Here is a 20,679-nt window from a genome sequence, read left to right on the forward strand (position 1 = left end):
AAAAATTTTACTTGCATGTATTCTGCTACAAGGTAACTCCTCCTCATAGTACATTGATCTGCAGACTTGGGGTTTCATATGTATTAACTGAATAGAAAACTACATCTAGGACCCCTCCAGCTATCCCTGCATACCCCAAGACGCCTTGACAGCAGGAAGAAGAGAAATTCCCTCTATTAGGCACATGTTCATTCAAAAAGCCCTGTTAGTGTTTTCTTGTCGGGCTCTGGGAAGACAGGAATATCATACCCTGTCCCTACTGTAAACTGCTAATGGTCCAATAGGGGAGCCCATGGTAGGTACTCCATAGTCTGTATTTGACCTTGGTCTTGAATAAGGAACAAAGGGCACTTCAGTAGAGAAAAATATCTCAGTGTCAGAGCCATCATACTGAGCAGAGTGAGGGGGTGTGGGGGGGCTTGATGGGGCCAGTCAGGAGGAGTTTGTGGGGGCGGGGAGGTGCAGAGGTGCTTTCCAGCAATTTAAGCTTGCCTAAGGAACAAAGCCAGGCTGTTTACTGAGTTCTGTTATCTAGTAATCAGATGGATTCTTCTAAATGAGAAAAAAAGAAGTGGTACAGATTTCCCCAAAATTGAGTCTTTGTGGGCTTGTGCTAGCAAATGGTGGCCTTCTTAAGGTTGATATTGTGAGCCTTAAATTTGCCTTCTCACCTAGAAGAAAGGTCCAAAATTTCCCTCATTGTTTCACCTCTTAGAATGAAGCATGCAATCAGTGTAATTGTTGCATTCAGCTGTCTATTTAGGGTAACACAGGAAACTACCAGTGCATTTTCAAGAAAAGCCGATACCATCTGTTATTAGTAATCATCAAAAACATCACTGATTATAAGCTTGCCAGTGGTCAGAGACACTCATACTAGATGAGAAGGGAAGAAAACTATACCATTTAGAATATGGTAAACCCCTTGCTCCTCTAAAAAGAAGGCTTCAATTAAATGATTTTTTTAAAGATTTTATTTATTTGAGAGAAGGAGGGGCTTGAGCAGGGGAAGGGAGAAGCAGATTCCCTGCTGAGCAGGGAGCCCAGTGCAGGGCTCCACCCCCGGATCGTGATCTGAGCCAAAGGCAGACGCTTAACCAACTGAGCCACCCAGGTGTCCCGTGATTTTTGGAATGTATCACTCAAGAGTACAGTGTTCTATCCTATGGCCCAAGTTTTCCCCTGTCCTTTCCCCCCAAGTACAGAATGTTGCATGTTAAGTCACACTTCTTCTGAAACTCAGTGAAAACACATAACACAGTTTTGCAGCCAAGGCAGCCAGCTCTGTGAATCTGTCCAGAGTCTGGGTCCTTGTACTGGAGGAGAGCTTAGGGATGAGGGATTGATCCAGGGCTCATCTCACAGCCACCATTCTTGCCCTCACCATGAATATAGTACAGTTCCACATCAGCAGCCTCACTAGCATCAAGCAAAACCAAAAGATAGCTGGTTTCTCATTTCTCACTCACTGCAGAGTTCTTTAACCAAATGTCTTTGAACAGTAGTTTAACCACTGCCTGAATTTTAAAAGCTGATATTTAAGAGTGTGGCCAATAGTTTTAAGCATTTTGGGAAATGAGTTTAATAGTCTTTAAGGGTTGCATCTAGAAAAAGAGGTCATTTTTCTATTAAATGTATGACTTCAGTTTGGTAAATGATGGATTTTGAGTTTTGCTAAGTAGTGAAAGTCCCTGTTAGTTTGGAACATGATACTCAGTAGAACGTGACCCTCATCATTCCCTTGTAGAAGAGTGCTTCCGTTGACCTAAATATAGGGAGACCGAAAGTTGTCATAGCAGTAAGTACTAGAGCAGTAGGGAAGAGTATCCACTGTGATCACAAATAGCTGTGGTCTTAGCCAGTTTTTTGTTTTGCTTTTTTTTTTTTTAAGCAATTTATATATCTGAAAATTTCCATGAGAATGCACACTTTTAAATAAAAGGATGAGGCTAATGTTGGGAAATGTCTTTTGCAAGTATAATCTTTCTTAATGTTTTTTTCCAACTTGCTAAGTTTTCACTAACTTAGTTTTTACCATAATTCTGAACTAATTTTTTTTATTAATAAGACTCATGTATTTGACCCTTTGACTTAATGTTTTATTTAGTGAAATAGCTGAGAATAGGTGGGAAAACCCACTTACACTTGCTATTTTATGTGCTCCTTGGATTTTGAGCATCACTTCAAATTTTGCAGAGTGGTGGTTTTCTATCTCAGTATTTGAGTCCTGGTTATGGTTTAAATAATGAAGGCAGGAAAGGCATTTTCCTGACAGCAAGGTTTTGGTCTATTTAGGTGATATTTTTCCAACCCCTTAGGTACCTCTCTGGAATGACTCCCTTTCAGGTGTTCAGTTCTCTGCTAATGGCTGAGTTCCAGAATCATTTAAAAACAGGACTCAGAGAAGCAGCAAAAACCCTGAACTACTGTCCTGGGGAGGCCTGACAAGCTTCATTTGTGACATCAAGGTGGAACCCATGTATACTTAGGAAGACAGTAACTCAGAGGCTTGCAGAAGCTTTTTATTAAAGGTCCAAGAGTAGGGGGCAAGTATAGGAGGCAGTTGGACAACTTAGAACAAAATGGAAAATTATCTCCTTGTTGGGGCAGAAGCCATGGTGCAAAGAGGTGCTGAAGGATAGTACAGTCAGCCTGGCATGTAAAGGATGAGAGACATGGATGGAAACAGCCCATGTGCTCTGCTTGCATAGATCTCTTTCTCTCTCTCTTTTTAAATACACTATTTTATTTCTTTTAAGATTTTATTTATTTATTTGACAGAGATCACAAGTAGGCAGAGAGAGACAGGAGGAAGCAGGCTCCCTGCCGAGCAGAGAGCCCCATGCGGGGCTTGATCCCAGGACCCTGAGATCATGACCTGAGCCGAAGCAGAGGCTTTAACCCACTGAGCCACCCAGGCACCCCTGAGTATACTATTTTAGAGCAGTTTTAGGTCCATAGCAAAACTGAGCAGAAAGTACAGAGATTTGCCATATCCCCGTCCCCTCTCCCTCCCTACCCATCTCTACAGCCACAACCATAGCCTCCCCCCACCCCACTTCCTATCATCATCCCTCAGCAAATCACCCCAGATCTGTAGTTTACATTTTGTTCACTCTTGGTATTTTACATTCTATGGGTTTAAATAATGTGTTAAGTCTTTGTCGTGTGAGGATCACATTTTAGGACTTTGATAGAACATCAAAATACAAATACCACTAAAGGCATCATTTTGTCCTCTTAAAATGCAACTGATTATTATTGAAAAATTTTTTTTAAATATTTTATTATTTATTTGACACAGAGAGATCACAAGTAGGCAGAGAGGCTGGCAGAAAGAGGGGAGGAAGCAGGCTCCCCGCGGAGCAGAGAGCCCGATGTGGGGCTCGATTCCAGGACCCTGGGACCATGATCTGAGCCGAAGGCAGAGGCTTTAACCCACAGAGCCACCCAGGCGCCCCTATTATTGAAATTTTTAAGGAACTCTTTCTACATGCAAAAGAGTATTTAAAGATAAGACTAAATAATTTTATAAACCACTGCTGTCTTAGATCTTGGACATTTTCACTTTCTTCTGGGAGTCACTTTTCCCAAGAGTGAGAATAAACGTAACTGAGTGACATACACACTTCAGGCACATGGTGGGACTGATGCAACTACTCAGATGACCACTGAGCCGCAACAGTTTCCAGTCCGTAAGATCATCGTCTGTATTTCGTCTTTGAGCAGAAGGATAGTTACTACACATCATGGATTTTCAAGGTCATTCTTAAATATTCATTATCTATAAAGTCCAAGGGCTACAAGGTGTGTTGTGAAGTTAATTTTTGGACCTCTGTCCGCTCACCCAGGGTTCCGCACAAAAGGTCCCTTCCCACCCAGTATACTTGTACCAGGTTTATTTTCCTAAAGGTGGTAGTCTCTATTCACTTCTGATACTAAAAAATACTCTCCACATCTGGTCTTTCTCATTTTGTGTCTCACTATTCAGTGTGTTGTAACCAAACTGAACCATTTTGTTCCCTTAAGACACCTCATATTTTCCTGTGATCCTTCTCCCCCTGTGGAATGTTACCTTGATGAAGCCCTTTCCAAATGATATCATTTTGCCTTCCTTCATGATATTTGTACCACTTGTACCACTTAGCCTTGTATTTCATTTATGCTTTCCTGTTTTCCATTACTGTGTAAATTATAGAACACAGTTCATATTAGACTTGGGTTCATTTCCATGAGAATGACTAGAATTTATTGAACACTTAATATTAGGGTGATGACATTGTCATTTCCCTCACAGTACTTTTTGGATGTTATGTACACACAAATAGGTCTTTGTTTTATGTGAATAGTATCACACTGTAGGTATTTTTGTTTTGTCCCTGAACATGTGGTGAAAATCTTTTTATGTATGTAAGTTTGTCATTATTTTTAATGGCTACGTAATATTCTGTGAAATGGATGTAACCTGCTTGATTTAACCACCAATGGACATATTAGAAAGTTTTTAAATGTTCGATGCTATAGATAATGCTACAACGAAAGTCTTTGCATGCTTGGGCAGATAGACCAATAGATAGCTTCTTAGAAACAGAGTTACTAGGACAGAGGGTCTGAGCATTTTTAACTTGTTAGTGCCAAAATGGCTTCCTAAGACAAAAATTTGTGTTTCCACCAGTGTGTATGAGAATACCCATTTCTCCATGACTGCATTTCATATTATCAACCTTTTTAATTTTTGCCAGTCCATTGCACAGAAAATGTTCTCACTTGGATTATATTTCCTTGTTTACTAGTGAGGTTAAATATCATTTCATATGTTGGCTATTTGTATTTCTTCTCTGAGAATTATTGTTCATATCTCTTTACCAGTTTTTGTTAGGTTATCTTTTTCATAGTGAGTTGTACCACTTTTTTTTTAAATAGATTTTCTGTGGTAATCCTTTTCTCATACCTTGCAAATAGTTATTCCTAGTTTGTCATTTGACCTTTAACTTTATGGTAATTTGGGGGACTTTTAATTTTTTGGTAGGCAAATCTTTTAAGTCATATTTATGGCTTCTCCCTTAGAAAGGCTTTCCATTCCTAAGATTATAAAACTGATAGTTTTATTTATTTTTTATTTCTTTATAATTAATTTATTCTGATAGTTTTATTTGAGTTTTAATCCTTTAATTCATTTGGATTTTGAGGTTTATAATAAAGATGATGGATGGGGTGCGTGGGTAGCCATTGGGTTAAGCATCTGACTCTTTTTTTTTTTTTTTTTTTTTTTTTTTAATTTATTTGACAGAGAGAGATCACAAGTAGACAGAGAGGCAGGCAGAGAGAAAGAGAGAGGGAAGCAGGCTCCCTGCTGAGCAGAGAGCCCAATGCGGGACTCCATCCCAGGACCCTGAGCCGAAGGCAGCGGCCTCACCCACTGAGCCACCCAGGCGCCCCAAGCATCTGACTCTTGATTTCAGCTCAGGTCATAATCTCAGGGTCCTGAGATCAAGCACCCTGTTGGGCTCCATGCTCAGCCTGAAACCTACTTGAATTCCTCTCTCTCTGCCCCTCCCCCTGCTTTCGTGTTTTTATATGTGTGCACGCACGCGCATGTGCTCATGCTCTCTCGTGTGAGCGCATGCTCTTTAACTCTCTGGCTAATACAGATGAGTCTTTAAAAAAATATGAAGTTAAACAAAATAAGAATAAAGATAGAGATGTAATTTTTCCCTCTTTACAACACTATTGAAACTTTTCCCACTGATGGGAAATATCAGTTAAAGACTAAAAGTCCTCTGTTTTAGGGGTGAGGGGGAATTTATTTCATCTTGATTCCTGTACCAGTACTTTGATTTATTCTTTCACCTATGTCTTAGATACTAACTTTAAAGTCACCTTGTGGATGTCATTAATTTCTTTTAATCTCTTCGGGAGTTCTATATGGACTACATTTAACTTAATGGATTACTTGGGTTGAATGGACTTCTTTGCCATATTAAATCTCCCATTTTGCACTCAAATGTAAGTTTCTCCTACTTAGTTCTTTTTGTTCTGTTGTAAAAGTTGTTCTTTTGTAAGATTTTATAGCCTTTCCCTCTAGATCCTGTACCGTTTTGTTAGATTTCTTCCTAGGTATTTCATAATTTTTTATTGCCACTGTGAATAGGATCCTCTTTTCTATTAGGTTTCCTATTGGATTTTGTTTACTACATAATAATACCAATTTTTTATGTTTATTTCTTTTTTTTTTTTTTTTTAAAGATTTTATTTATTTGACAGAGATCACAAGTAGGCAGAGAGGCAGGCAGAGAGAGAGGAAGGGAAGCAGGCTCCCCGCTGAGGAGAGAGCCCGATGTGGGGCTCGATCCCAGGACCCTGAGATCATGACCTGAGCCGAAGGCAGCGACTTAACCCACTGAGCCACCCAGGCGCCCCATATTTCTTACCACTTTATTAGTCTTAATCGTTTTTCAGTTGATTTTTTAGATTTTCTAAGCTACAACTATATTATCTGCAGAAACAATGACAAGTTGTTTTCCCCTCATTCTTCATTTTTCTTGTCTTACTGAATTGTTAGGGATCTCTAGAATATTACTGTAGAGTAGACATAAGAAGAGGCATCTTTTTCTTGTTCTTTAGAAGTACTCCTTTCTTTTTTTTTTTTTTTTTTAAGATTTTATTTATTTATTTGACAGAGACCACAAGTAGGCAGAGAGGCAGGCAGAGAGAGAGGAGGAAGCAGGCTCCCTGCTGAGCAGATAGCACTCAGGGAGCTGGATCCCAGGACCCTGAGACCATGACCTGAGCTGAAGACAGGCTTTAACCCACTGAGCCACTCAGGTGCCTCCACTCCTTTCTATTTTAACATTAAAATAGAAATATATTAAATATATTAAATTTGATGCTTGCTATGGATATTTGATAGTCATTTTGTCAAATTTTAAAAAATTCTTCTGTCTTCTGTTTTTCACTTTCTGAATATTTTATCAAAACTCAGTGTTTATATCAAATTGACAATTGCTGAGATAAGCTTTTTTTTTCTTTAATCTATTAATGCAGTGAGTTATCTTAAATTATTTTTCCTGTTGTACTAGTCTTGCTTCCTTGGATTAAATGCTACTTGGTCATGATACCACTGGATACCATGATATTACTTGGTCTTTTTAATGCCTTACCACTAAATTTGATTTTATTTAGAATATTTGTATCTATATTCAGAAGCAAAATAATTGGGCCTGTACTTTTTTTTTTCCTTTTTTTTTCTTCTATCTCTTCTTGCTATGTAATACTTTATATACTTTAGAGCTAACATTGATTCATAAAACTATCTGAGCCTGGTGTCTTTGAAGATGACATTTTGACTACTTTTTAATTTTAATTACGATATTCAAGGGCTGTTAACATCCTGAGCACTTCTCTCTAATTGTGACCAAGTTGTTAATTTCATGAGACCTCAGGGTTTTTTTCACTGTTATTGAGAAATAATTGACATACCTCGCTGCCTGAAGATGTACAGGATGATGGTATGTTTTACATATACTGCAAAATGATGAGCACAATGGGTTCAGCTAACGTGCATTTTCTCGTATAGATACAATAAAAAGAAAAGGAAAAAAAATTCTCCTTGTGATGACAGCTGTAAGGATGTATTCCCTTAACAACTTTCCTGTAGATCATATGGCAGTGTTAGCCGTAGTCATTAGGATGTACATTACATCATGGGACGCCTGAGTGGCTCACTTGGTTGGACGATGTACGTTACATCCCTAGTGCTTACTTCTAACTGGAAATTTGTACCTTTTGACTACCTTACTCCAATTCTCCCTCCTCTCATCCTCCACTTCTGGTGACCACAGATCTAATCCCTTTTTTCTGTGAAGTTGGTGTTTTTGTTTTGTTTAGATTCCACATAGAAGTGAGATCATACAATGTTGTCTTTCTCTGACTTATTTCACTTAGGTAATGCCTTCCAGTCCTTCCGTATTGTCCCAGATAGTAAGATTTCCTCGTTTTTTTAATGGCTGAATAATAATTATCCATTGAATATATACACATCTTTATTCACCCATGGACACTTAGGTTGTTTCCGTGTCATGGCTGTTGTAAATAATGCAGCTGTGAACATGGGAGTGCATATATCTTTTTGACATAGTGTTTTCATCTCCTTTGAATATATTCCCAGAAGTGGAAATTGCTAGGTCAAATGGTAGTTCTATTTTTAATTTTTTTTAGGAACCTCCATAATGCTTTTCATAATGGCTGTGCTTGTTTACAGTCCCACCAACAGTGCACAAGGGTTCCCTTTTCTCCATATCCAAGCCACCTCTTATTATCTCTTGTCTTTTTGATGATGGCTATTCTAACAGGTATGAAGTGTTATCTCATTGTGGTTTTAATATGTATTTCCCTAACAACTAGTGACACATCTTTCTATGATGTAAAATCATAAAAAGTATTTTTTTGTATTTTATTGGCCACCTATGTATCTTCTTAGGAAAAATGTCAGTTCAGGTCCTGTGCCCATTTTTTAATTGGGTTATAGGTTACCCTTGAATAACATGGGTTTGAACTGTGTGGGTCCACTTAAATTTTGTATGTTTTTCAGTAAATAAGTTACAGTTCCATAAATGTATTTTCTCTTGGAATTTTCTTAACATTCTCTTTGCTCTAGCTTATTTTATTGTAAGACACTACTATGTAATATGTATAACATATAAAATACATGTTAATCAACTGTTTGTTATGGGTAAGGCTTCTTGCAGTCCACAATAGGCTATTAGTAGGTTTTAGGCCAGAGTTACACATGAATTTTGACTGTGTGGTACTTGGTACCGCTAACCTCCATGTTACTTAAGAGTCAACTTTTTTGCCATTAAATTATAGGAGTTCTTTGTGTGTGTATATATACTTTTTTTTTTTTTTTTTTTTTAAGATTATTTACTTGAGAGAGAGTGAGAGCAAGCGGACACGAGCAGGGGGTAGGAACAGAGGGAAAAGGAAAAGCAGACTACCTGCTGAACAGGGAGCCTGACTTGGGGCTCCATCCCAGGACCCTGGGACACAACTGAGCCACCCAGGCGCCCCTGAGTTCTTTGTATATTTTAGATATTAACCCCCTCTATCAGATACATGGTTTGTGAATATTTTTGCCCTTTCTCTAGACTGACCGTTCATTCGATTTATGATTACTTTTTGCCATGCAGAAGCTTTTCAGTTTGATGTAGTCCCACTTGTTCATTTTTTTAAATAAACAATTATTTATTTGAGAGAGAATGAGAGCAGAGCAAGGAAAGAGCAAGAGAGAGAATAAAAGACACCCTGCTGAGTGCCAGTGTGAGACTCAATTCTATGACCCTGAGATCATGACCTGAGCAAAAATCTATAGAGTCAGACACTCAACTGAGCCCTTCAGGTGCCCCTATTTTTTGTTTACTTTTGCTTCAGGTATGATTTCCAAAAAATCATGTCGAAGAACTTACTCCCCATGTTTTCTTCTAGGAGTTTCATGGTTTTAGGTCTTAAACTTGGGCCTTTAATCCATTTCAAGTTAATTTTTGTGAGTGCTATAACTTAGGGGTCCAGTTTTGTGCTTCTACATGTGAATTTCCACTTATCCCACCATCATATATTAGAGTATTGAGTATTGGCACCCTTGGCACATTTTAGTTGGACTGTTTATATTTGGGTTTGTTTCTAGTCTCTAGATTCTTTTCTCCTGATCTATTTGTCTATTTTTATGCCAGTGCCATAATGTTTTCAAGACTATAGCTTGAAATCAAAATGTGATGCCTCCTGCTTTTTGTTCTTCTTTCTCAGGATTTCTTTGGCTCTTCGGGGTATTTTGTGGTTCCATATAAATTTTAGGAGTGTTTTCTCTATTTCTGTAAAAAATGCCAGTGGGCTCTTAATAGGAATTGGGCTGAATCTGTAGCTGGCTTTGGTATTTTAACAATATTCTTCCAATCGATGAACATGAGATCTTTCTTACTTATATGTGTCTTTGAATTTCTTTCATCAGTGTCTTAGTTTTCAGAGTAGAGATCTTTGACCTCCTTGGTTAGATTTGTACCTAAGTATTTTATTGGTTTTGATGCTATTATAAGGGTATCAATTTCCTTTCCAGAAAATTCGTAAAGTATCAGTTTTCTTAATGGTAAAATGGGGATAACTAAAGCTAACTCCCAGTATTGTTGTAAGGATTAAATGATGTAATTGCTTACTGTAATTGTGCTTCACAGATTTAAATGGTCATTAGTAGTAACAACTGATGTTACTGTTACCCCTCAAGTGGATGTCATGTGGTTATCTTCATTATCCCCTGCTGTTGCAAGTTGGGTGGTAAACTCCATACTGGAGAGAGATGATACAAAGATTAGCTTATGGTCTGGCCAACAGCAGTAGGTATCAACTGAGTGTGACACACCCCTTTGGGAATCCGGATCTCCCTCAGGACTAGAGCTGCTACGTGCCATGCTCTCTTACACAGGTGAGGAAGCACCACCTCTGTTGTGCAAGGAAGCCATGGCAAGGGCTGTGTGCACGCACCTTGGACATGTGGAGTTTATTCTCCACCTTGGGTATGATTATTTAGTTAATGAAAGATCTTAAAGTTGAATGGAAAGATGACCTTTTTAAATTATTTGAAAAATCAGGATTGTAATAGATGAAGAGCTGTGGATTAAGTGACTGATCCCAAGAATATTCTCTAGGGGTTTTGTTGCTTATTTGGCAAATACTTAGGAGTCTGGTGTCGGTCCTTTTAACAGGAGTGTAAAATGTCAGGCTGGGATAAACTAGATGTATGAATTAGAAAATGGAGGCTTGCAGCATTCTCACCAACAAGCACAATACGGTTTTTTCCAGTCTTATTACTTCAAAATCCCTCATCTGATATTTAAAATGTATTTATGTTGAGTCATTTCTTTCTCTCTTACTGGCGAACCAAAAGATCATGAAATGATTCTGCAGAGCCAGTAGCATTACGTTCAGTTTCTTTTTTTGTATATATCAGATAAGAGACTTGCAAATGGAAGTAGGGCCACCTCACATCCTCTGTATAGTCATGGCAGTGATGTTTGCCTTTTTGTCACTGATGCAACATTTATTAGTTCATAAACCCATTTCCAAAGAACCTAAGGGCTTTTTGATGAAAGGTGACTATAGGAAGAATGAAGTTAGTTTTTAACAGGCTGCTTTTGTTTTTATAAACGTTTCTTTCCTTCTTTGTAGTGTTTAGAAAGTACTAGTTTCTGAAGTGTGTTGCGAAGTGAGGGTGGGGAGGCTGACAGGCCAAGTGGAAATGAATGCATATATTTGGAGTTAGGATTTCTTAGTCTTCAACTAGGAAGGGAAAATAGAAGTTTCGAGGTTCATCTCAGCTTAAGCCTATAAATTGTTCTTTCAACCATACCTACTGGTTGGAGAAAAGCTCACGTACCTGAGGAATTAAAGCCCCTGAAGAGGCTGACTTTCTGTAAACCGTACTAGTAACAGAAGTGAAAAGGCCACAGTTCAGAGTTGCATGTACGTCCGATAGACTAGGGAACCTTGTACACCTCCCGGCTTTTACTCAATGCCATCCTCCTATAGCCAGTAGGCCTCAGTAGCTAGTCTTTCCAGCGAGCCTAAGAAAAGTTGTCCACACATTTTGAGATTTTTACAGTATTTAAATACTTCTTCAAGAGGGGGTATTTGTCCTGTCACAGAGTGACCATGGAGCAGGGCCAGGACTCAGGGGCCCTGGGTACATGCCTGGCTGTATTCATTAGTAGCCCTGTAGCAGTGTTGTAGTTCCGGTTATTGTTTCTAGCTCTTACTATATTCTGCTTTTACCATTAGAAGTACCCATAATTTCATGAGATTTTTAAGATGTTACTTTTATGATATGTATTATATGTCATATATTTTTAAAATATACTATTACATATAATTAATGTTACCATTACATTAAGTACCAAGGACTTCTTTTTCCAGAGCAATCATGAAATTTCACAGTATGAAAATGGAAGAAATCAACAAAATTATTCGTGACCTTTGGCGAAATACCTATCGTGGACAAGGTAATTGACATAGTTTGTCGTGAATGGTTTTTCCAAAGCCATGTCCCTAGCTCTTGCCACATAGGATCTCTCATCATGCCAGCATTATCGCCTGGACCCTTTCTGAATATCTCTTTGAGATTTTCTAAGAATTCTTATCTTGACAACATCATGTAGCAAGAAAAAAAAAATGCAAAGTTTTCTATTCCAGAGCCTGACAGGACTTACATATTTGGCTATATACATATTACATTTAACTGATGACCTAATAGATTCTGTTGAAGTGTAGATAGGGATAAACTGAAAGACGATAAGAAGAAAACCAGCAGGAGGAAACTCTTAATACGGGAACTAAGAAAGGCAGAGCTGAGACTGAGGGTTGGGGCATCTGGGTTGCTTTTGTGTCCTGAACCTTCTCAGCCAGTTTGAATGGTAATGTCAGCTCACATGTTATTTCAAAGGCTTACTTAATATTTGCAAATGACGAATGGCTGCAGAGTGTAGGTTCCTCTGAAATCATCTTCTTTTTGTGTCAGATATTGAATACATAGAAATTCGATCTGATGCCGATGAAAATGTATCAGCCTCTGATAAAAGGCGGAATTACAACTACCGCGTGGTAATGCTAAAAGGAGACACGGCCTTGGATATGCGAGGACGATGCAGTGCTGGACAAAAGGCAGGTGTCTCGAGAGCCCCGGGAGCCACCTATACACAAAGAATTGACAGGGAGAGAGTATTGTTGGTGCCATGAAAGCACCCAGGGCTGCCCAGGAATGGTGAGAAGCTCCTCAAAGCACTCTTTGTTGCCATATAAGGTTGATCAGACTCACCTATCCCATTCCACTCTTACAGTTCTAACCAGCATTTCCTGCACCATTAGGTGGTCTTGTAGGAGAAGGGTCTGAAACATTCTCATGTGATAGGCCTTATGTAGAACAAGCAGCTAACAACCCTTGTTTCATTATACTCCTTATGGGAACAAAGTTACTATATCATCAGTTGTAAGACATAACACTATTTTATGTGCCACCAAGAAAGAAAAAAAATGGAACCGTAATTGCAAGAATGTGTCCTGATTTCGAGTGATCAAAGGTGGGGAAGGATGTTAGAAACAATAACCTGTAGTATCACCAAACGAGATCCTAGGTTGAGCCAGATGAGGCATTAAAATATAAAACTCTCATTGAGAAAGCAGCCCCATCATAGGACTGAGTGCCCACCCCTCTCCTCCCTCAGCCTAGCCTTTGGGCCTATAGATCCTCTAAAAGAAAGGTCTGCTAGGGACATCTGGCTGGCTCAGTTAGTAGACCATGCACCTTTGATCTTGGGGTTGTGAGTTTGAGCCCCATGTTGGGTGTAGAGATTGCTTAAAAATGTTAAAAGAAGGGTTTGCTAGACCAGAATTCATGACACCCTCAGCAGCTGGGCCAGGCGCTTGGGTCCACATGTGGCTCTGGCAGAATATGCTATGTTGGATAGGGAGCACAGAGCAAATCAGAGGAATAAAGCTTTAAAGATTCGGGAAAATTGGACCTGCATCCTTGGGAACAAGGCTGGGTTCCTTTATGCACAAGTCTGTAACCAAGACGGTCTGGATTCTTGAGCTTCCTCCTTTGAGATTAGAAGCAGATTATATTTCGGAACACTTCTGGACCCCCAGTTTTCTTAACAAAATCTTAAAATTCTCGAAATGGCTACTCACATTATCTGAGGTATTTCATAGTTTTCAGTTTTTGTTTGAAGAGTCCTGCGTGTATGTATTTTGTTGTCAGCCCAGACAGCAGATACCAATTTAAGGCACATGCAGATTATTATCTTAATCATAGTTTGCAAAAATGACAAATTTGTGATCTATAATCAGTATTTCCTACTTGCTTTGGTGATTTTTAGTAGTTATGAATAAGAAAAAACAGTTTGAAACCCCTCCCTTTGGGTTAAGAATACTTTGGAAATTATTTGAACAAAGTAGATTTCCCAAAGATACTCTAAAATTACAAAAATTAGCAGTAATTGCTTCCTTGGTGTTGGGGAAGAAGACAGACTAATAGTTTGGTAGAGGTGGGCCAGGAACTTCATTTAGACTCTTAGTACATGGTGGTGGAGGTGGCAGCCACAGTGGGGTTCAAATACAGGAAGGAAGTGTCTTCCCCAAAGTCAGCTATGATCCTGACTTCTGCAATCTCCCAGCCTGCCCTGGGTAGCAGAGAGAAGCTGTAAACTCTTCTGTCCCTCACTGATGCTCCTTTTGCTCACAGGTTCGGGGGGTGGGGTATTGACAGCTCACACACAAGTGGTTTATACTTACTAGACTGTTCTGTCACTCTTAGCTCTGTGTCCCTTATGCCTTCGGATGGCTTCAGCTACATCTGAGGGTTTAAGTATTGGGTTTCTATTAACCAAGAAGTGCCTCCAAGTGTCAGTTCCTTGGATGGCTTAAATAAAACCATACTTCTGTACTTCTGATACATTGACCCAGGAATATTCTTTCTCTGTTGGCTTGCTCAAACTTATGCACGTAGACATTTAAGTATAGGTAAGGTCACAGTATCCGGTGCCCCTTTTACACCATGGAACATAGAGATATCAAGATAACTCAGAGATAAGACGTGTGTGGGGGACTCTGGAAGATGTCATGTGTCCACGTTTCCTAACTAACCTTATTATCAGGAAAATAAAATAACCAGGCCTTGAATTTTTAACATTGTTAAACTGTTACTCAAATTACTAGTTAGAGATAAAGGGTGATGCATTTCAGATTCAAACCTGGGCCTTCAGGTTTCATTATAGCTGACAAGATTTGTGTGTATTTGAGGTAGTGAGATCACCATTGGTTTTAGCATTTTATTTCACTGCCAATGACAGGCTGAGATAAGTACCTGATGGCTCACCTTCTGGAAGGGTTTAAACATCTGGTCACAGTGCCATGCTCTCTCAGATAAAAGAGCAGTCAGTGAGCCCATTACATTGCTCCCTTTCCCTGACCAAGATATTGGGCCAGGTCTGCCTACTTCCCTAAAAGTGAATGAGGAAAAGGTCTGTGCACTACAGCTCAGCTCTCATGCTTTATACCAGGTGTTAGCCTCCCTCATCATTCGCCTGGCCTTGGCTGAAACATTCTGCTTGAACTGTGGCATCCTTGCCTTGGATGAGCCAACAACAAATCTTGACCGAGAAAACATTGAGTCTCTTGCACACGCTCTTGTTGAGTAAGTATCTCCTAACCTGGGGGCAGGTTATGATAGAACTCTTTGTCTTACTTTAAAAACTATAGTGAAAACCCTGTCTGGATGTGTCTTCCTTGGGGAAGCTGGTTGGTGGCAGACCTTAAGCTTTACCTTTAATAGTAATTCTTCAGATGCTTAAAAAAAGAACTAGGTGGGGAACAGCAGTCCCAGACACATCCTGCATCTCCCCGAGTGTGTTCATAGGGAAACTGAAGGGTTTCCTGGTTTGGTTTGGTTTTTCTGTAAACCACCCCCCCACCCAGCAGTGCCCATGTGTCACGTAGAGGACTTACCATGCCCTGCTAAAACATTTGTAGGTGCTGACAGTGGATTTTGGCCCATCTCCCCAGTCCTGTGAAGAATGATTACTCTTACTCAAAAAGTGTAGTAGTGGTTAAGTAGAAACTAGAAAGTAAAATCGTACACACCTTTGCCACATTCACATGCCCTTGGTACAGTCTCCAGGGATAGGCACCCATTGCTGAAAAACTGTGCTGGCAGAGGAAAGGCACTTTCTCCTTCCTGAAGAAGCTATTTTGGGTACTCTAGCTCCAGATACATTCTTTTTGGCAGAGCTGATAGGGAGGGGACCCCTTTCTCAGCCATCTCTCAGTAGTCTTATGTGGCCAGCGCATGAGGGCTACTACTTTAGGAAGCCAGGTGCATCCAGCTTCAGGCACAGGAGAAAGAAATGATTAGTTAAAAGAAAAAGTCTGATTTCAGTCTCATAGCTAGGTACCTCAGCATATACATAATGAGCAAAAATGTTCCCAGTACACCCACTCAGGCCTCCTGTGTGTCATACCAGTGATGCATCTAGTGACTGGTGGTGGCAGAATTCTAAGTAGACCCAGCTCCTAAGAAGGCAGTGGGGCTTGCAAATGTAATTTCCCTTGCCTGTAGTTGGTCTTTTTTTTTTTTTTTCTTTTCTCCCAGAGAGAATTAGTAACAGGTCACAAAAACCCCAGACAAAGGAATAAGCCAGACTCCTAAAGTTGAACAGCACAGATACTAAGGAAAATTAAGTAAAACATTTTTACCTGCTTTAGTAAGAAGAACTTTATGTTCTGGAAGAAACTACATCCTATATTCTTATCAGTGCCTATGTCAGACCTAGGTGAAGAATCACTTCAGGCACCTGTGCTGTCTGGAGAGGAGATGGGACTCCTACCTGGAGGGTTTGAAGGCCTGGGTCCAGCCCAGCCCTCTCCAATTCCTATAGGACTGGCAGAAGCCCTGGTCATCACATTGTGTCACGTGTCTGATGAAGTTCTCAGTGGCTTTTTACCTAAAGGGAAGGATTATTTGTGCTCTCCAGTAATAAAATGTTCTAAATACACTGTTTCAGGATAATCAAGAGTCGCTCGCAGCAGCGCAACTTCCAGCTTCTGGTCATCACGCATGATGAAGATTTTGTGGAGCTCTTAGGCCGCTCTGAATATGTGGATAAATTCTACAGGATTAAAAAGAACATTGATCAGTGCTCAGAGATTGTGAAATGTAGTGTTAGCTCCCTGGGTTCTTATGTTCATTAAAAATAGTCACGATTTTTGCCTTAGAAACACAAGTCCTCAGGCAACTGCTTATTTCTGGTATCAACTGAGTCAGTAGGAAAATCTGTTCTCTCAGAGGAGCTTTGCATCTAGGATTTTGACTGAGAAGTTCTACCATCATTAAAATTGTTTCAAATGAAATTTGGACTGATTTCCTGAACTTCAGCTCCCTGCAGGCAGCCCCTGATATGCCTTGGTAGGGGGGAGGGGTCAGTAGCAACACAGTTGGAGTCTGCTCCCCTGCTTCCCGGTACCTGAGCTTAATTCATTCAGCTTCCACTTTTCAGTGGACTTTGGGAGAAGTAGATTCTCACTGTCTGGATAATGTGAATTACAACTGAGCATTCATATCTGAAGATGACCAGAAATGAAGAGGTTTTAGTATTTTAGTCTGCTCTTAATTTTATAAATCCAGGAAGTGACCTCCCTTACTGGCTGTCAGTTTCCCCAAGTAAAATTCAAAGTAGTCACATGGGGGCATTAGAGTTTCAAGGACCCTTAAATAATCATGTAACTCAATTTGTACCGTCTTCCCTCCCCACCTGCTCCTGTCAGGGAGCCATCCAAACTTGGGGCTCAGTCTAGGCAGGTGAAGTTCTCCACTGTGCACATCTACCTTTGGAAAGCTCTGATCAAGGTCAGGCCTCCCTTGGCTTGGGGCATGATCTGCCATCATGAAGAAGTCTGTTCCCCTCTACATCTGTCCTGTGTTTCATCTCCGGTTCATGAACAATGCTGATTGTTCATCCAGTGTGCATTACAGTGTGGAGAGCAAACAAGACTCACCAGATCCTAGCCGCCTCCTAGTGGGGTCCAACCAGACCTGGAAAAGTAGGACTCATTCTCATTACAGATGTCATTTCTAACAAAAATCCAGCCACACCTTTTTCCTGGAATTGCCAGCTGACAATGGGAAGCTTTTCCCAAGCATGATACGCAGAATGCTACCAAGTCACACACTGCTGAATTGGACCTTGGAGTGTTCTCTTTCTGAATCTCAGTCATGTGGCACAACGTTTTGTGCCACCTGTAACTCTCCTGAGCAAGTGGTACAGACAGGCCTTCTCAACCAGGGTATGCAAAGAATCAAGCCCTGAAGCCTTCAGCGAAGTCCTCATCCCTAGAGCTTGTGAATGTTCCCTTGTGTGGTAAAGGGGACTTGGCAGATTTGATTAAAGGTAAGGAGCTTGAGTCAGGATTGTCCTGGTGGGACCTAAATGTAATGGTGACTGGCCTCATTCAGGCAGAGCATGTGTGTTGCCAGAGAAAGTGTCATGCCAACTGAGGCCACAGGGCTGTGCTTGGAAGGAGGAGGAAGGGCTATGTGCCATGCTCTACAGGCAACCAGGAGAGGCTGAAAAAGGAATGCTCTCCCCTCAGAGCCTCCAAAAGGAAGAGCCCTGATTTGGGGGTTCTGATCTCCCAAATCGTGTGAAAATTGGTTTATGGTGTTTTAAGCTGCTTAGTGTGGGCTACTTTGTTACAGCAGCAGTAGGCAACTCATACTGTATCCATTGTATATAATCAGTTTCTGTGCATCTAATGTGATCTCAGTTGATCCTTGCACAACATAGGTTTGAACTCTACATATACTGGGGTTTTTTTCCCCCAGTGAAGTACAATATTGTAAATGTATTTCCTTTTCATTATGATTTTCTTAGTATTTTTTTTTCTCTAGTTTAACTTCATACTAACAATACAGTATGTAATACGTATAATATAGAGAATATGTGTTTTGTCAAATGCTGATATCATCAGTTAGGCCTCAGTCAGCAGTACAATATTAATAGTTAAGTTTTGGGGTAGTCAAAAGTTATACATGGGTTTTTGACTGCACTGAGGGGTTGGTGCCTCTAGCTCCTGGGTTCATTGTTCAAGGGCAACTATAGTTACATACTGTGAGAGAACTTAAAAAAGAGTTACTTGAATCATTTTCTGTGTTCTGTTACTCACATGAAGAGCCCTGGTTGAGAAAGCCTGGTCCAGATTCTCACCCAATCCTTGGATCAAAGGGCCAAGCAGCATAGCCACCACTCCAACCATCTACTTCCTGTCCACAGACTTACAAGTTTCGGCCATCCTAATTTGCTTTGAAAAACAAAAATTACCCTATTTACCAAACTAGCATGATATCCACAAAGGTACCAATCTCAGAGCAAAAATCCAAGAATTTGTAAATTAACTAGAAGCACTTTAATTCCAGCCATACATTAAACATACACAATAATCAATAGCTCAGGAATTCAAGAATATTTCAAAATGTGATGATTCTGTTCATAAATCACCATAATAAAGCCAAAGAGGAAAAAATTCTGATAGACACCACAAACATTTGGGGGGGGGGTTGTTTTGTTTTGCAATGCAGGTTTTTTTTTTTTTCAGCGTAACAGTGCAAAAACAATGAATACTGTTACACACAAACGTTTTTAAATAAAATTCAGTATCTCCTAGCTTTAGCAAAACTAAAAATTTTGCACTTTTAAGATTTTATTAGAGAGCAAGTGAGGGGAGGGGCAGAGGGAGAAGGAGAGAATCTCAAGCAAACTCCCACAAGCACAGAGCCTGATGGAGTCTTGCTCTCACAACCCTCACCTGAGCAGAAATCAAAGAATCTGAGGTTTAACCGACTGAGACAACCAGGCACCCCCAAAACATTTTAACATTATTTGTCATCAAATCAAAATTAAAGTCATCTTAATAGCAAAAGAGGAAGCATTTCCCATTAGATAAAAGACATGAGATCTTCTATCAACAGGTTTCTGAAAGTGCTAGTCAATTACAACATGGAATGACAGGGCAATACAAGATAAATGCAGGCAATGAAATAGCTATTTACAAATTGAAAGACTTCCCATTCCCAGATGGAGCTTCTCTTATAGCCCTTCTGAGAGTGGCTCCCTTCCCATCCCCTTGTACCTGTGCCATGAAAGTGGGGTAGGTGCCCTTCTGTTCATTTCTGCTTCTAGATCACTCTTCATTCAACACCCCTGCTTCACATGAGGGATGAGTAGGCATCACAGTGTGGAGATGAAGAATAGGAGGCAAAGTCATAAGCTAAACCCGAGCACCACCACTCCTTGGCTCTGGGACCCTGGGCAAGTCATTTATTTCCTTTTACGTCCATTTCCATATCTTTCACGTAGGTAAAACAGCTGGAGGATTGTTATGAGGATTGTTAATACTGGAGATTGTTAATGAGGATTAAAAGACTAGACTGCACATAAGTACCAGGTGGCTGTTCAAGAAAAACCTGTCTTTAGTTTACTCTTTCCTGTTTCTGTTCTTTTGTGCCCAGCCTGCTCAACCCCTTATTCACTGACAAATTTAGCCCCCTGTTTGCAGTCATTCCCCAGGTCTAATTTCATAATCACAGTGACTTCAGCATTCAAATGATAATATAACATAACCCTGGCCTCTCTGCTCCCTTCCTGCACTGAAAAGACACGCCATAGTCTTAACTCCAGAGTCCAGTCCTTACAGTAGCAAAAATTGCAGCTCTCTATAATCTCGCTGTTAAGCACCTCGCTCTCCAAAAAGTGCCTGATACATTCACAGTTCACTCTTGGGGATTCCAACCCTAGTAATTTTTTGAGTCCCGCAAGGTTTCAGGTCCTCGCTTCCCTCATACCTTTTTCTCTCCTTCTACAGCTTAGACTCCATGGCCCATCACTCTATCACTGTCTGGCACAGACGCTGGACTGTCTTGCCCAGGCTCTGTCCTCAGACTCCTGCCAACCCCCAACACTGCTGAAAGAGAAGCCACTTCTCCCTGCACATGCAGTTTCCCTGGCCTACTAAAGGGGCAGCCCTCTGGTGCTCAGTCTGTTCCTTTTGGCTTCTCTGCACTCACTTGTTTGGAGATTTCATCCATCCAGC

At 40.3% G+C, this 20,679-nt stretch overlaps 1 protein-coding gene across 7 annotated transcripts in view; it reads left to right on the forward strand.

Moving 5' to 3' along the window:
• The window catches only part of RAD50 (RAD50 double strand break repair protein), a 227,678-nt gene extending 210,734 nt beyond the window's left edge, over positions 1-16,944 (forward strand). For 6 of the 7 annotated variants that reach the window (XM_032837574.1, XM_032837577.1, XM_032837576.1 and 3 more), the window contains 4 exons: positions 11,959-12,044; positions 12,560-12,702; positions 15,099-15,232; positions 16,599-16,944. In XM_032837574.1, coding sequence (XP_032693465.1) covers positions 11,959-12,044; positions 12,560-12,702; positions 15,099-15,232; positions 16,599-16,785 — 550 coding nt within the window. In that variant the 3' untranslated portion in view covers positions 16,786-16,944. The remainder of the gene's footprint in view (positions 1-11,958; positions 12,045-12,559; positions 12,703-15,098; positions 15,233-16,598) is intronic. The other variant, XR_004380297.1, reaches the window with a different exon arrangement.
• The last annotated feature ends 3,735 nt before the right edge of the window (positions 16,945-20,679 follow it).

This window comes from Lontra canadensis, unplaced genomic scaffold (assembly GCF_010015895.1).
Source record: "Lontra canadensis isolate GAN:19392208 unplaced genomic scaffold, GSC_riverotter_1.0 scaffold99, whole genome shotgun sequence".
Classification (NCBI taxonomy): Eukaryota; Metazoa; Chordata; class Mammalia; order Carnivora; family Mustelidae; genus Lontra; species Lontra canadensis.